The 15,356-nt window shown below is 35.4% G+C and overlaps 2 protein-coding genes across 2 annotated transcripts; both read left to right on the forward strand.

Moving 5' to 3' along the window:
• The first annotated feature begins 3,735 nt into the window (after window positions 1–3,735).
• Window positions 3,736–4,671, forward strand: LOC126704719 (glutathione S-transferase T3-like). The gene is made up of 2 exons (XM_050403742.1): window positions 3,736–4,146; window positions 4,237–4,671. Exons 1-2 carry the CDS (start codon window positions 3,736–3,738, stop codon window positions 4,669–4,671), a joined length of 846 nt encoding a protein of 281 aa, XP_050259699.1.
• A 1,481-nt stretch (window positions 4,672–6,152) lies between these two features.
• On the forward strand, window positions 6,153–6,623 carry LOC126704720 (uncharacterized). Its single transcript, XM_050403743.1, has one exon. It carries the CDS (start codon window positions 6,153–6,155, stop codon window positions 6,621–6,623), a length of 471 nt encoding a protein of 156 aa, XP_050259700.1.
• Window positions 6,624–15,356: the final 8,733 nt, after the last annotated feature.

Raw genomic sequence — 15,356 nt, forward strand, 5'->3', positions numbered from 1 at the left:
AAGGGTATGGTTCCTTCATTACTCACTCCTATCTCGAACGTATCACAATTTAAGGTGTAACTAGTGGATAAACTAAACTCTGGAGGAGGCTAAGGGTTTCAGATTTTAGAAGAATTAAAAGGTTCTCTGTATAAGAGAAATAACCTCTTACCTTTCTTCTTATATGAAGGGCAAAACGGGAGGTATTTAATCTGTCCAAATTTCCAAGAAAATCTATAAACAAGAATATACCCGTTCCACTTCCCCACACCTTCAATAACCGTCGAATTTAAATGGTCTCGAAAAGGGAAATCATTAAAGGCGCATTTTGGATAATCAAACGACAGGAACGCATTGTGAATAAATTCAGAGGAATGTCTCGTAGCCCGGTATATTTCCTAGGTAGATGAAGAGACACCAACATTAATGAAGGACAGGGCTAAACGAGCCGTAATAAAGGCTTGGCATTACCAAAACCCTCCTCTCCGACCAAGAGGTCGGACAGCAGGATTTTGAGGGGCTATTGTGGGGCCCATTTATTCATTGGGGCCCAAGGCCCAAGCTGAGGAAGGTTATAGCTAAGGATAGGTAATACAAGTACAAAATAGTCTTGGGACACAGCCGAGGACGATTCAGTCCTCGGCATGTCCAAGGTCCCCCTGGAAGGAAGGACAAAAACGGTATAGGAACAGTTTGGAAAAAATCTAAAAATATCTATGTCAATAGGGAAAGATACGCTGGATAGTTTAACGACCAAGGACAAAGGGAAAGCTGCCCTTACTGCCATTCAATACTCTGCACCTGACAGAGCCATACCCTTCAGCTTTTACAACCACCCCCCAACCACTCTAGGTATGGGTTGATGGGACAAGTATCAATCTTGGAAAGGTCGATCCTACACGTGGACGAAGGATAAGGAACACAGGCTAGTATAAAAGGAAAAGTAAGCAATCCAAAAAAGAGGCTGGGAAAAATGGCCAAAAACCAGAGCCTCCCAGCCCGCCTCCAGGAGAAAGACTCCCAGGGCGAACACGATTTAACTATGTATGAACACCACGAAAAACCCACCGTCTGATGATTAAGGCCTACCCTTTCAAACCCACGCTTTATAAATGATATTGTTTGGGCCTTTTTACGTGCGAACCCAACACTATTATGGGTCGTTACAAATTGTGTCCTTACATATATATATATATATATATATATATATATATATATATATATATATATAAATTCATAATTGTAGGGCTGGAGGGGAGATTAAAATTTTGGATTGGAAGTATTAAAAGGTGATAATCTAAGTTGCACAAATACGAGTATAAGACACACACGTACATATATATAGATACGAGGATACTATACATTTGGGATATGGAAATTAATTCATATTTATTTTTATTTTATATATTTTTAGACTTTTTTTAGAAGCTACATTTTTAGACATAATTTATGTTTGCTTTAGTTTTTAAAAGGCAATAACAATAACCTAATATGCTAGTTCCTAACCCAATATATAACCCATTAATCTACGTAATTAGCTCATTAATAAAAGTAGCAGCACTTTAATAAAAACCCATCATATTCTAACCAAAAAAAAAAAAAAAGTCCATTATATTCTTAAAGTAAAAAAATAAAAATATAAAAGAGAGAAAGAAAGCAGTTGATAGCCTCCTATAATATATATATATATATATATATATATATATATATATAGGCAAATGAGTTCTACTGACGGATGCAAGTGATGAGTATTGGGCAGCAACCCTTTTTGAAGAAAATGATGAAAAAGAAACATTTGTGGACATAAAAGTAGTGCATTCAAGCCCTCAGATCTTCATTACCATTCCACGTTCAAGGAAATACTTGTAGTAACACATGGAATTGAAAATTTCCGGTTTCATCTTCTTGGGCATGAATTTCTAGTAGAAATGGATATGTCATCCTTTCCAAACTGCTTCAGTTTAAAAGGAAGATGCTCCCTCACCTTCAATTACTCAAATAGTCAAATTGGTTTTCACAGTGGTTTTTCAAAGTCAAGCACATTAAATGAAAAGATAGCTTGATCACTGATTATCTTTCTAGAAAACCCCCAGTCATTAATACCACAATCATTCCTCTACCATTGTGTGTTTATCCAATTACAGATCCGTCCTCATCCTAAGCCCCATCTTCCTCAGCCCCTATTGATATAACTAATATGATAAAAAGCCTTCCCCTAGAAATAAAAGACCAAATTAATAAAAAACTTGACCCTTGAAGCCAAATCCAAAAGAATCATTAAAGTCCTCCATATTACCTTAAGCAAAACCACAACCATTTTCTTGCCATTTCTCCTGACCCAGACCAGTTGTGGAAAACTCCTTTTGCGTTTTGGATAACCAACTAGATTGTCATACATTATCTTTACATGTGGTACTTACTCAATGAGTATTACTTGTGTCTTCATTTTGAACCAGGATTTTATAGACTTGTTTTCCCTAATCAAAACAGACATTTTCAAAAATTCTAGTTTGAAATTTTGAAAAATAATGCTTATAATGGAGATTGGAAGCAGTATTCTATTGTAGATCATCCAAGATTCGGTTACAAATTCACTATAGGATCCATGATTGTAAAGCTCAATTCAAAAAATGACATCCAACCAAAAGTAATCTGTCACCCACTAGAAATTCATTTGCTCACTAAGAGCATTTGCAGCAGTGGAGCTAAAAAGCTATAATGCTATTTTAGCTCCACCAATATACCAAAAAGGGCTTGCAGCAGTGGAGCCAAACCCATAAAATTTAGCTGATTTGCTACAGTGCACATCTATAGAGATAGATGTGCACTGTAGCATTCATCTAAAAAAAAAAAAAAAAATTTAATCCAACTCCCGATTAAAATAATAAAACTCACTTTATTTTTTTCAATCTTTTATTTTATCTCCACCGTGCACTCATCAGAGCTCTCATCTCTCTCACTCATCAAGCACTCATCTCCCTCACTCATCAAGCTCTCCACGCCGTCGCCGTCCCAGCCCAGCCCACGCCGTCCGTCGCCATCCTAGCCCAGCCCATGCCGTCGTAAGCTCTCATCTCTCTCACTCATCAAGCTCTCCATGCTGTCGTCGTCCCAGCCCAACCCACGCCGTCGCTGTCCCAGCTGATCCACTTCAGGTCAGTGCTCTCTCTTTTCTTTTGTAGTGAATTTTTTCATGGCTTAATTTTTCTGGATTTAGTGTTATTTTGTGGTGAAAAATGGTGTTGTTGCTATGTTGTTTTGGGCAAATGGTGTTATTTTTTTGCTGTTTTTGCTGGGTATAACATCTGAATGGAGGAATGTATTGGGAATTTTCTGATTGCAGGAATTTGTTGTGTGGTTTCTATGGTCTCTGTAATTTGTGCAGGGAAATTTACATGTTTTGTTGTGACTATAATTTGTTGTGTTGCACAAAACCACAGAGTTACGTTTGGGTGGTCTCTGTAAATTGTTGTGTTGCACAAAACCACAGGAATGTATTGGGTCACTGTAATTTGTTGTGTGGTCTCTGTAATTTGTAATTTTTCTATAAATGTAATATAAATGTCTCTGTAATATAAATGTAAGTTTGTTGTGTAATTTGTCTCTGTAAATGTTTATAAATGTCTCTGTAATTTGTTGTGTTGATATAAATGTTAGTTTGGAAATTTTCTGTGTGCAGGGAAGTTTATATATATTTTTTCTAATTTTATGGAGTCACATAGGGACATAGAGTTACGTAGCGACCTAACATTTATCATGGGTATCATGAACGGGGATATAGAAATTGACTCACAATTTCTGGGAATGTCTCAAAATACTCCTGTGTTAGTTTCTGATTCTCCACCTCCACCTCCACCACAAGTTGAAAATGCCTCTTCTACAAAAGGAAAACGAGGCTCTAACTTTACCATAGAGGAAGATAAACTCTTAGGGGTAGCATGGCTCAATACTAGTGTTGATGCTATAAATAGTAATGAACAAACACAAAATACCTTTCGTCAAAAAGTTTGGAAATATTTTATGCAGTACAATACATCTGGTACCACATGTACTGTTATCTCCTTGCTAAGTCGTTGGGGTACGATTATTGAAAAGACAAATAAGTTTGTTGGATGTATGGCTCAAATTAACGCACTTCATCAAAGTGGTATAACCAAAGAAGATAAGGTATAAATTATATTACAATAGTGTTAACATGTCCATTCACCAATAGTTTGAAGATATTAATCATGTTATATTTGTTTTAATTTTTTTTAGATTACCAATGCGAAGGCTTTGTATTTAGAGAAGCGCAAGAAACCCTTTCTTCTTGACCATTGTTGGCTCATGTTAAAGGACCAACCAAAGTTTGCCGATCCTAACAATGCTAGATCGAGATCATCCGTGCCTCCAACTTTAGAGGCAATATCTATTAGTGAAGGGGATTGTGGGTCCGGACTTGGTGACACTTCCAATTTTGAGAGACCTATTGGTAGGAAGGCCGAAAAGGCCATTCGAAAGAACAAAGCCATCGGAAAAGATGTAGGGGAATATTTGAACAAAAAATTGAAATTGATTGAGGATGTAACTCGGTTGGAAGAGGAAAAAATGTCTTTTGAGAGGGAAAAACTTGCGATTGAAAAGGAAAGTAGGGAAGAAAAACTTAAGATTGAGAAGGAAAGAATGATGATTGAGAAGAAAAAATGTGAGTGAGAAGAAAGGTTAGAGGAAGAGAGAATCATGATGATAGATACAAGTGGCTTAACCGGAACACAAAAAGCTTTTTATGAACAACTCCAAGAGGAAATCATGGCAAAACGAAGATCACGTAATTAATGGGTTTAATTGTATTTTGGATGTAATTTAGACTTTTATGTATTTTGTAGTGGCTTATGTCACTTGACGAATTATCTTAAACTAGATGTATGTATTTGTGTTGTAACTTGAAGTGCAATCTAACAAAGACTTTGAAGTGCAATCTTTTTTATCTTTTGTTAAGTTCCATTTGATCTTGTGATAGGCATTGATATAATTCTTTGATCCAATGAAACTATTATTTGATCCACTATGAGTATTACAGCCACTATGAGTGCCTATTATATATCTTGCTATTATATATCTTACTGTTACAGCCACTATGAGTGTCTTTCATCCAATTATTTCTATTCATTGAACATTCCTAGTATCATATGCTTGGTTTTGAGATGACAGGTCTTAGAATAAATCTATGAACAATGAGCATTCATAGTATTTCCAAGTTGTTTTTTTTAGATGTATGTGTTTGTGTTGTGACTTGTGCATGAATTAGTTATATTCATTTTGTTGTGATTTATGTCACTTGATTTTAATCTTGCATCTATAGTAATAATTGATTTCCAATTGTCTTGAAGGTTGTATCTATGAATCACTATTTGTTTTGCAAGTTCCTTCTTGATGACTCAGATGAAGATGAGATAATCGAAGAACTTGTTATGGAAGCATCACAACCTAAACGTCGTCGTCGTTGTTCTATCCAACGTCATCATTTGGTAGGCCATGAGAGGCTTTTTCTTGATTATTTTGCTCCCACACCAATATATCCACCCGCTTTATTTCGTAGGAGATTTCGGATGAAGTGTTCTTTTTTTCTTCGTATTCAATCTCAAGTTGAAGCTCATGACTCTTACTTTGTCCAAAAAAGAAATAGTGCCAACAAACTTGGTTTATCTTCATTACAAAAGATAACTGCTACACTTAGAATGCTTGCGTATGGAGTATCGGGTGATTTGATAGATGAATATGTGTGGATTGGATAAACTACTGCATTAGAAAGTTTGAAAAAATTTGTTACTGCGGTAATTGATGTTTTCTCTGAAGAATACTTGAGAAAGCCAAACAATGAAGACATTGCTAGACTGTTAGCTCACGACGAATGTCGAGGTTTTCCAGATATGTTAGGTTCAATTGATTGCATGCATTGGAAGTGGAAAAATTGTTCATTTGCGTGGAAAGGTCAATATTGTAGTCATATTCGTGAGCCTACTATTATTTTGGAGGCAATAGCATCATATGATCTTTGGATATGACATTCATTTTTTGGGTTACCTGGATCAAATAATGATATTAATGTGTTAGAGCGATCTCATGTATTTAATGAACTTGCTGAAGGACGTGCTCCTACAATACATTACTCAATTAATGGTCATGACTACACTATGAGATTTTACCTTACTGATGGTATATATCCAAAGTGGGCAACATTTGTGAAAACAATCCCAGCTCCACAAGGACAGAAATATAAAGTATTTGCAGCAGCCCAAGAGGCGTATATGAAGGATGTTGAGCGTGCATTTGGAGTGCTTCAAGCACGTTTAGCAATTGTCCGTGAACCTGCACGATTTTTTCATCTTGAAACACTCAAAAAGATCATGAAAGCGTGCATAATTCTCCATAATATGATTGTTGAAGATAAGATGGAAGATGAGCGGGATGATAATGAAGTGGTAGATTTGGATTATGAACAAAATGATGGAGTGGATAATCCTCCTCTGCAAATGTTACGTGAACAAAGTGATGAATTTTTGTCATACATTGAGAGGCATGGACGCATTAGAGACCGAGAAATTCATTTTCAACTCCAGTCGGACCTTATTGAACATTTATGGCAATTGCAAGGCGAGTCGTAGGAACTTTCTTTTTTGTATGTTGAGAAGTATGAGTCATAGGAACTTGTGCGAGTGTGTGAGTTTTATTGTAATTTGGTTTGAGTTATGTATGTGAGCAAATCTATGGACTACATTATTCTTGCTATAATATGTATTCTATTTTATATGTTTTCTTATAAAATTCCTTCATTTCATAATTCACATTGTTCCAAGGTTGCTTTCGGACAATTGAGACGATAATAGGCTATCATGATAATTGAGAAATTGTTTTAGTAAAAAAAAAAAAATGTATGAGTATAATTTGGGGTTAAAAAAATCACTTGTTAACATTAGACGATTATTTGCTATCATGCGGTGACGGCGGCGGTGACGACAACGGCGGTGGAAAAAGAGTCGTCGGTGGCGGTGGCGGCGGTGGAGGTGGCGATTGAAGGTGATTGTGATTGTTGTTTATTGTATAGGATATATTATTTTATTGTAGTGGATATATTATTTTATTGTAATGGATATATTATTTTATTGTGATATTTATATCATTTTATTGTGTTAAAAGCTAAAATAGATCCACTGCTACAGCATGTATGTAGGTAAAATAGATAAAGTAACTTTTGGTGGAGTTAAAAAGCTAAATTTTTAGCTTCACTACTGTGGGCTTTAACCTAGATGACTCCCTCCATGTATATATGGACACCACCTGAGCATGTTGTCAGAATGCACTTAGAAGGATAGAGTCCCTTAATATGGGAACCTTATTCGAAACAAGACTAAGCACTCCAAAAGCTTACAGATAACAATGGCCATTTGAAGACGACCTTTGGTAAATGCCCAATCCTTTAATTGGCTACCATGAGCCCTATTATGATAACCATGACCTAGATGCTGATGTCGACAAAGAATGATTCCAAGGAAGAGATAGATGGGACTAAAAGTTTCCAACACTTAGAGCATCCACAGCAGTGGAGCTAAATTTTTAGCAATTTAGCTCCACCAAAAGTTACTTTATCTATTTTACCTACACACATGCTGCAGCAGTAGATCTATTTTAGCTTTCAACACAATAAAATAATATATTCGTCACAATAAAATAATATTTCTACTACAATAAAATAATATATCACCACCACCAACACAGCACAAACATCCTCCACCACCCTCACACAGCACAAACATCCTCCACCACCACCACCGGCCACCAGTCCACAGCAGGAGAAAAAAAAAAAAAAAAAACCCACGACGAGCAAGCACTGATCACGTCGGCGAGCTGGGTCGGCAGAAGCGGTGGATCGACGGCTTGGGCAATCGGAGTTGAGAGAGTGAGAGATCGGAGTGACAGAGCGGCGGCTTGGCTGATCGGAGTTGAGAGAGTGAGAGATTGGAGTGAGAGTGAGAGGCAGGCCGGATTGAGGGAGTGAGAGGCCAGTCGGAGTGCGAGAGTGAGACACTGGAGTGAGGGAGTGAAACCGAAGTAGTGAGGGAGTGAGACCGGAGAGGGATTGAGAGACCGGATTGAGGGAGAGTGTTCAGACTTCAGAGATGAGAGAGAGAGAGAGACAGTGAATGTGAGAGAGAGAGAGGCATTATTTTAATATACCAGATAATTAAAATAATAATTTTTTTTTTTGCTCCTCATGAATAATGCACATCTATTTTTAGATGTGCACTATAGTAGTGGAGCTAAAATTTTTAGATTTAACTCCACTGTTGGAGTATTATTTTAACAACAGTGTAGCTAAAATATAGAAATATAGCAATATAGTTACACTGCTATAAATGCTCTTAAAAAAAAAGAAAAAAAGAAAAATGAAAAATGAAAAAGAAAAGAAGGAAGAGCTTGAGAACCATCTTGAAGCAACTTCACTTATCAATAGCCTGCAACCTTATCCTTGCATGTCAGAAGCACTTATTGCCCTCGACAACAACCTAATCCCAGCAAACGCTTTAACTCAACCAGGCCCCTACCGTTACTGACACTTGTTGATCATATGCCAGGCCCCTACCATCTACTGCATGATTGAACAAAACTTATTGTAAATTGTATCTAAGTTTGTTTCGTGTTCCCTGTCCTATAAATAGCCACTTTGTATCTATGGGAGGGCAGTACTTAGCCTCCAAAATATCTCCCTTATGTAAAATCCTCATAACATATGTAAAAACCCTTTTCAATATAATAATATCAGTCAGGTTGTTGTATCTAATTTTCTGTTCTGCTCCATACTTTCAAGTAATTTTTTATATTTCATTAGCAGTTTAATTTCATAACCAGCTCCCATAATAATCTTCTTACACCCCCTCTTGTGTGTCCTCTTGTGTCCCTCTATATTATATATTATATTTGGTAAAAGGACACCTTTGAACTGACCGAACCAACTGAACCAACAACATCAAAAACTGGGAAAAATAACTATTTAGCCTTAATTTTTTAACTATGTAGCTAAACAGCACTCTTTCAAAACTATCTACCACGATGGTAGCGCTGATGTAGCATTTCTAAATAAATAAATAAAATGCCACGTGGAACTTGAAATTGCACTGCCCTTGCTCTTATGTGGATATTTCAAGGAGAAAGAGGAACACGCACACTTTTAATGGTGGTGAATTATATTTTGTTCCATCAATTCTATGCTCTTAAGAATACTGTATGATTGGGCAAAAATGTTAGGCAGGTTCCACTGTTTATTTATTTTTTTTAATGATAAGTAATATATAATTCATTAAAAAAAAGAGAGAGAGGCAAAAACAGTTCTATCCTTGTACACAGGATGTATATAACAGAATAACAAGGAAAAAAAAGAAAAAGAAAGCACCAACGGGCTAAAAAAAAAAAGGAGAAGAGATATTAATATAGATTGAAAAGTAAATCATCTAAAAAATCCATGAAAAAGGTCATAAGGGAAGTATAGGAATTGGAATTTTACTCTAAGCTATTTTTTACAAGTAATAAATTCAATCGGCTTTTATATCCATAAATCTATCGCCATCTCTCAAAATAAATGCACTTTCATAGCAAGGATGCAGACGCAAGTTATAAAGCACAACAGCCATTGGGCAATAAAAACAGATTGTGTCTTAAAATTTTTTTTAAAAAAATTATATATAATAATTAAAATTTTTTAATTTATTTACCCTTTTAAAAAAATTAGGAACACCCTAAAATTTTTTTTTTTATTTGTTCTACTTTCAAGCAAAAAAAAAAAAGCCAAAAAAAAATTTTTTGAACTAAAATCTGAAAAAAAAAAAAAAAAAATTGTAATAGAGCAAGCGGCAAGCCTACAGATTCTCAAAAAAAAAAAAAAAAAAAAAAAAAAACGGACGGCAAGCCTAACATCAAGCCCACCGCAAGCCCAACAGATGGTAGCAAACCCAATAACCCACGGATTCTCAAAAAAAAAAAAAAAAAAAAAAAAAAAAAAAAAAAAAAAAAAAGAAAAAGAAAAAGAAAAAGAGAACCTAACCTAATGTATTGAAATTAGATCGGGCATCAAACACTTCACACTTCACAGATGCAAAAACTTCACAGACACAACAACCAACGGACGACAACAACCAACGGAACGGACGATGGAGTAGGAGATCTTCAGATTAGGCCTCAAAGGCTTAAACTCGATCTCCCATTCAAACGGAAGCTACACCTCGACGTGCTACCTCGCCTGCCCGATTGGTCTTCCTTAGTTCCTCGCCTCGCCACTGTGCCCGATGGCGCCGCCCCTCAGGTATTTCATCTCTATGACTCTATCTCAGTCTCTTTGCTCTTTATCTGAAGAAGGAAGAATGAAAGTGAAAAAATGATATTATGAAATCATTCTCTCTCTCTCTCTCTCTCTCTCTTTAAGACTTTGAACTGTGATTGTCATTTGTCTGTTACTTTTGCCTAGTTTACTGTATAAATTTTTATTAATATTTGCCCTATTTTTGGAGTTATCCATTGGTGTTGGTGAGATAAATTAATTGTCTTTTAGTGTTGGTGTTGGTGTCTTTTGGTGAGATACAATTAATTGGCTTTATCTGATTGGTTCTAGTCTTGTGATTGAGGCCATAGGGCATTAAGGCTTGTCTATTGAATTGGGGGGTGGATGGGGGCATGGGGCTGGGGTAAATGCACATGGGTGTGTGGCTGTGTGCTAGTGTAACTAATAATTAATAAACAATCATTTAATTAACCAATAATTAATTGGAGGAAGCAACTAATAAACAATAATTAATAATTTAATTAACCAATACATTGTAAAAGACAAACAAATTAAATTATGTTACTATGTTAGGCTAAACAACAATTAATAATTTTATAATTAATGAAACAACAATATAACAAATTATAGTTTATAAAAGACAAACAAATTAATGGAACAACTAAATAACAATACTTAATAATTTTATTAATATTTCAAATGAACTTATAGTTTATTCTTTATTCTTTTACTAGAATTATGGACAAATATTTGATAAGAAAACCACATGCCCAAAAAAAAAAATTCAACACCCTGGGAAAAATTCCTAGAGTCGCCACTAGTCTTACTGGTTTCTGCCTAGGTTTTAATTTAAGTGGAACTCCACGTTCTTAATATTGAAATTTTTTATTTTTTGCAAAGAACACTATATTATGATTGTCGAGTTTCACTTAAAAAAAATTGCACAGAACTTGATATAATTGAAGTCGAGTTCTATGTAACATTTTTTTTATTCAGAATTGCCACATTAGAGTAGCCACTGTGAAAAAATTTATATGAAATTCAACATTACTAATATCAAATTGCACACAGAATTTGATATTAGCAATATCGAGTTTCATGAAAAACTTGATATCAGTAATATCTAGTTCCAAAAGAGTGATATTGTGCTAGATAGTTAATTTGAAAAGAGTGTTATTTGGTTTTGTAGTTTTAAAATTAAGGCTATTAGTCATTTTCCTTGAAAAACTAAACCAACCAACTAGCCACCACTGAAACTCAAACCCATACAACCACTAAACAAACCCCACCACCAAACCAGCCATCATTGAAACTCAAAACCAACCAACCTTCGAACCAACACCTCTACCAAACCAACCACACACATCGTGATTCAAACTCAATGCAACCACTGAAACCAAAGCCCATTGCCACCGAAACACTAAAACCAAAGCCCATTGCATATCGTACATGAAGCCAAAGTGCAAACCTTTTCATACGATCTTGACAATTCAATTCTCTAATAAAATTATATGTCGAACATGTTTGGAGCCAGTACTCTTAACAGTTTTATTTTGTTTTGGTTTTCGTTCAATCATTCACGTACTTACTCGACTGATTTATGTTGTCTGCTAGTTTTTTAATTTGCTGGGATCTTTCATTTGCCTAATTAATCAAACTATGACTTAATGTGAGTGAAATGGCATGACACATGATGTTGCAAGATCTTAATGTCATTTTAAATTCTTTTGTTAATTGCAAGATCTTAATGTCACGGTAGAAAGAAACCGAGACATTTTACAAGGATAATAATGCATTATGAATGGAGGAAAGGAGTACTATCTTGATTCACTAGCGAGTTGGAAGCAGCTATATATGAAAATCTTATATTTGTAGACATTCCATCATGATTATTGGTTTAAAAATGTTTTTGCAACAAAGGGTGAGAGTTGTTGCTGTGTTTTGTCCTAATTGTCACCTGGTTTCTTATACTTAGAGAGGCAAAGCCAAAGAGGGATGACATTATGACAATTTTATATAGATAAATCACTTTGAAATATTTCTTATATCCAATCCTAAAAAATATTTCCAAGATCTAAATAATTAGCTATCTAATGTAGTGAATCATATTATCATTTGCTTTAGTATGAGAGAAGTTCTTGACTAGAAAAGCCAGGTAATGTGAAGGTTAATCATATTATGCATTTTGAGTTTATGACCTTGTACTATCACTGTGGGTTTGTTTCATTTCTGAATGTTCAAATAGTGTGAAAAACACCTTGAATGTTTTGACCCCCAAAATACAAATTACCAATTCAAGTTTATTATCAAACAATGCATGTGCGGAATATGAATATAAGCTTAAAACAGAATTGATAAAACAATCTAAATCAAATAAAATCACAACCACAGCAAAAATTAAATGGTAAAGATTAAGGGAAGGGAGATGCAAACACAAAGACAATACAGTGATGTGTTATCGAAGAGGAAACCGAAGTCCTCGGCATAAAACCACTCCACCACCCTTCAAGCAGTCAATAATCCACTAGAGAATGAAGTTGGGATACATGAACAGTAAAAAACCCTCTAAGCCTAATCTACTTAGTGTACTTAAGCCCTTCAAGCTTCTTGCTTCAACGAGGTTACGCCGAACCTTTGTCTTCTTTAGCTTACCAGATTCCGCTATAGCCCATAGCATCAACCAATATCAATTGGTCATTTCCTAACTATTTCCCAAGCACCAAATAGCCTCCTCACAGATATGGGTATAGTGAGAAAAAGTTTTGATTAATGTATCTCTCAAGGATGTAACAATGGAGAGAGTGAGAGTAGAGGAATTTGGAGAATCAAAGGATGAAGATTGTGGATGATTCAATCTTGTTTTTCTCTAGGGTTTCTCTCTCAAAATTCTCTCTAGAAACTCTCTACATTTCGTGGGTATAAAGGGTATTTATACTGGTGTGTGTTTGGAATGCGAAAGGTCAGTTTTTCCCAAACAGAGTGGTTTGGCGACTTGGCCTCGCGACGGGACTAAGTCGCGAGTTCAAGTCGCGAGCTAACTGCCTGGCTAGCCTGAGACTGTTGTCCTGTAGTGCAACAGCTGGCATGACTCTTCAGCTCCTCTGCATATTTCACACGTGTGTCTCTTTTGGCGACTTGCTAGTCGCAAGCCAGTCGCGAGATCTAGCCAGAAGGCCCTGCTAAGTTGCACACTTCTGAGCTTTTCTTCACACTCTCACACACTACCCTTACATGATTCCCACCTAAATACAAGGTTTCTAAATGTTGAATTACAAGAAAATTTGGCATGGAATAAAGCCAACAAAATGGTTGATTAAATTCAACCTTACAATTTCTTATTTCGAATTCTATGTGGGTTTGAGTTTGGGTCTGGGTTTGGGTTTGGGATTGGAAATGTTTGGCACAATGGTTTTAGAAGTGTTTGGCAGCTGAGAAACTGAAAGAAAAAAGAAATTGCTAAATTGATTTTTTCTTTTTATATTTTTCTTTAAAATTAGCAATTCAAATTTGTTTTTTCACATGGATTTTTATGAGGTTGACGTGGAATTTTTAAAGAGAAATTAAAATATTTTATTATTATTTTATTAGCTACGTAAGCTTTAAACATGCCAACTGTGCAATCTGCCAGTCACGTAAGCATTTTCTGTTAGCGAATAAACGACATGACTAAACTGAATGCAAATTAAAAATAACAGGGACTGAATTGATTGCTACCAAATATATGGACTAAGTTGACAATGACCTTAAAATATAGAGACCAAATTGGTGTTTTTGCCTAAAATTAAATAACAAAAATTATTGGGTTACAAATGTAAGTGAAGTACGACATTGAATAAAGATAAGAATAATCAGTGGGTAATATAGCATAATTGAATCACCGTGCACCCTTGGTGCGATGGTTACTCCACAAGTATAAGTACTTGTGGGGTGTGGGGGGCAAGGGCCAGAATTCAAGTCTCTAGGAGGAAGCTTCACACACATATACACTTATATCTTGTATAAATAAATATATATATATATATATATATATATAAAACATAATTGAGCACATACCCATTGGACTTAGGCCTTTTGGGTTAAAGTGTGTCTCTATATGTTATATTAATTACTCAAGGAAGCTCCCCAATGTATTTATCTCCCCAACAAATGGTATCAGAACCCATGATGGTGTGAGGCAAAGGTGGCTAGGTTATTGAGATTCCTTTTGCAATTGGAGCGAGAATGGGGTGTGTGTACTTGAAGCCTTTTCGCAAATGGAGCAGGGCGAGTCCCTTTTGTAGTTGGAGTGGGGACGATATATTGCACCAAGCAAACCCATAAAGCTCACACAAACGATCTTGGAAAAGGCCTAACAAAGGAGTATTAGACTCACACATAAGGGGGAGACTGTTGGGTTACAAATGTGAGTGAAATTCCATATTGAATAAAGATAAGAAGAATTAGTGGTTAATATAACATAATTAAGCATATACCCATTGGGCTTAGGCCTTTTGGGTTAAAGTGTGTCCCTTATATGTTATATTAATTATTCAAGAAAGCTCTCCAAGGTGTTTATCTCCCCAACAACAATATTCTCGTATGCTAGTTCCAAACTTCCAATCCCAATATATTAACCAAAAATTAGCTCGTTAAAAAAAGTGACAGCACTTAAATAAAAAACTCATCATTTTCTAGCCAAAAAAAAAAAAATGTCCATTATATTCTTTTAAAAAAAAGAAAGAAAACAACTTTTTTTTTAAAAAAAAATTTTGAGAAGGAAGAAAGAAAACAAATGATAGCCTCATAGACAGGAAAAAGAAAAAAAATGATATGTGATACCGCATTAAGATTTAAAAAACAAAAACAAATTTCCTAAAAAAAAGATTTAAAATAAAATTAACTGAAGAGTTCACATGGGGGATTACATAAACGCACGAAACACGACGAAAAGGAGAGACAGAGAAAAAGTAATAAAAACTTGGCTTTGGGCTAGAGAGAGAGAGTAAAATAAAATTAACTGAAGAGTTCACATGGGGGATTACATAAACGCACAAAACACGACGAAAAGGAGAGAGAGAGAGAAAAAGTA

The sequence above is a fragment of the Quercus robur genome, chromosome 11 (assembly GCF_932294415.1).
Source record: "Quercus robur chromosome 11, dhQueRobu3.1, whole genome shotgun sequence".
NCBI classification, from domain to species: Eukaryota; Viridiplantae; Streptophyta; class Magnoliopsida; order Fagales; family Fagaceae; genus Quercus; species Quercus robur.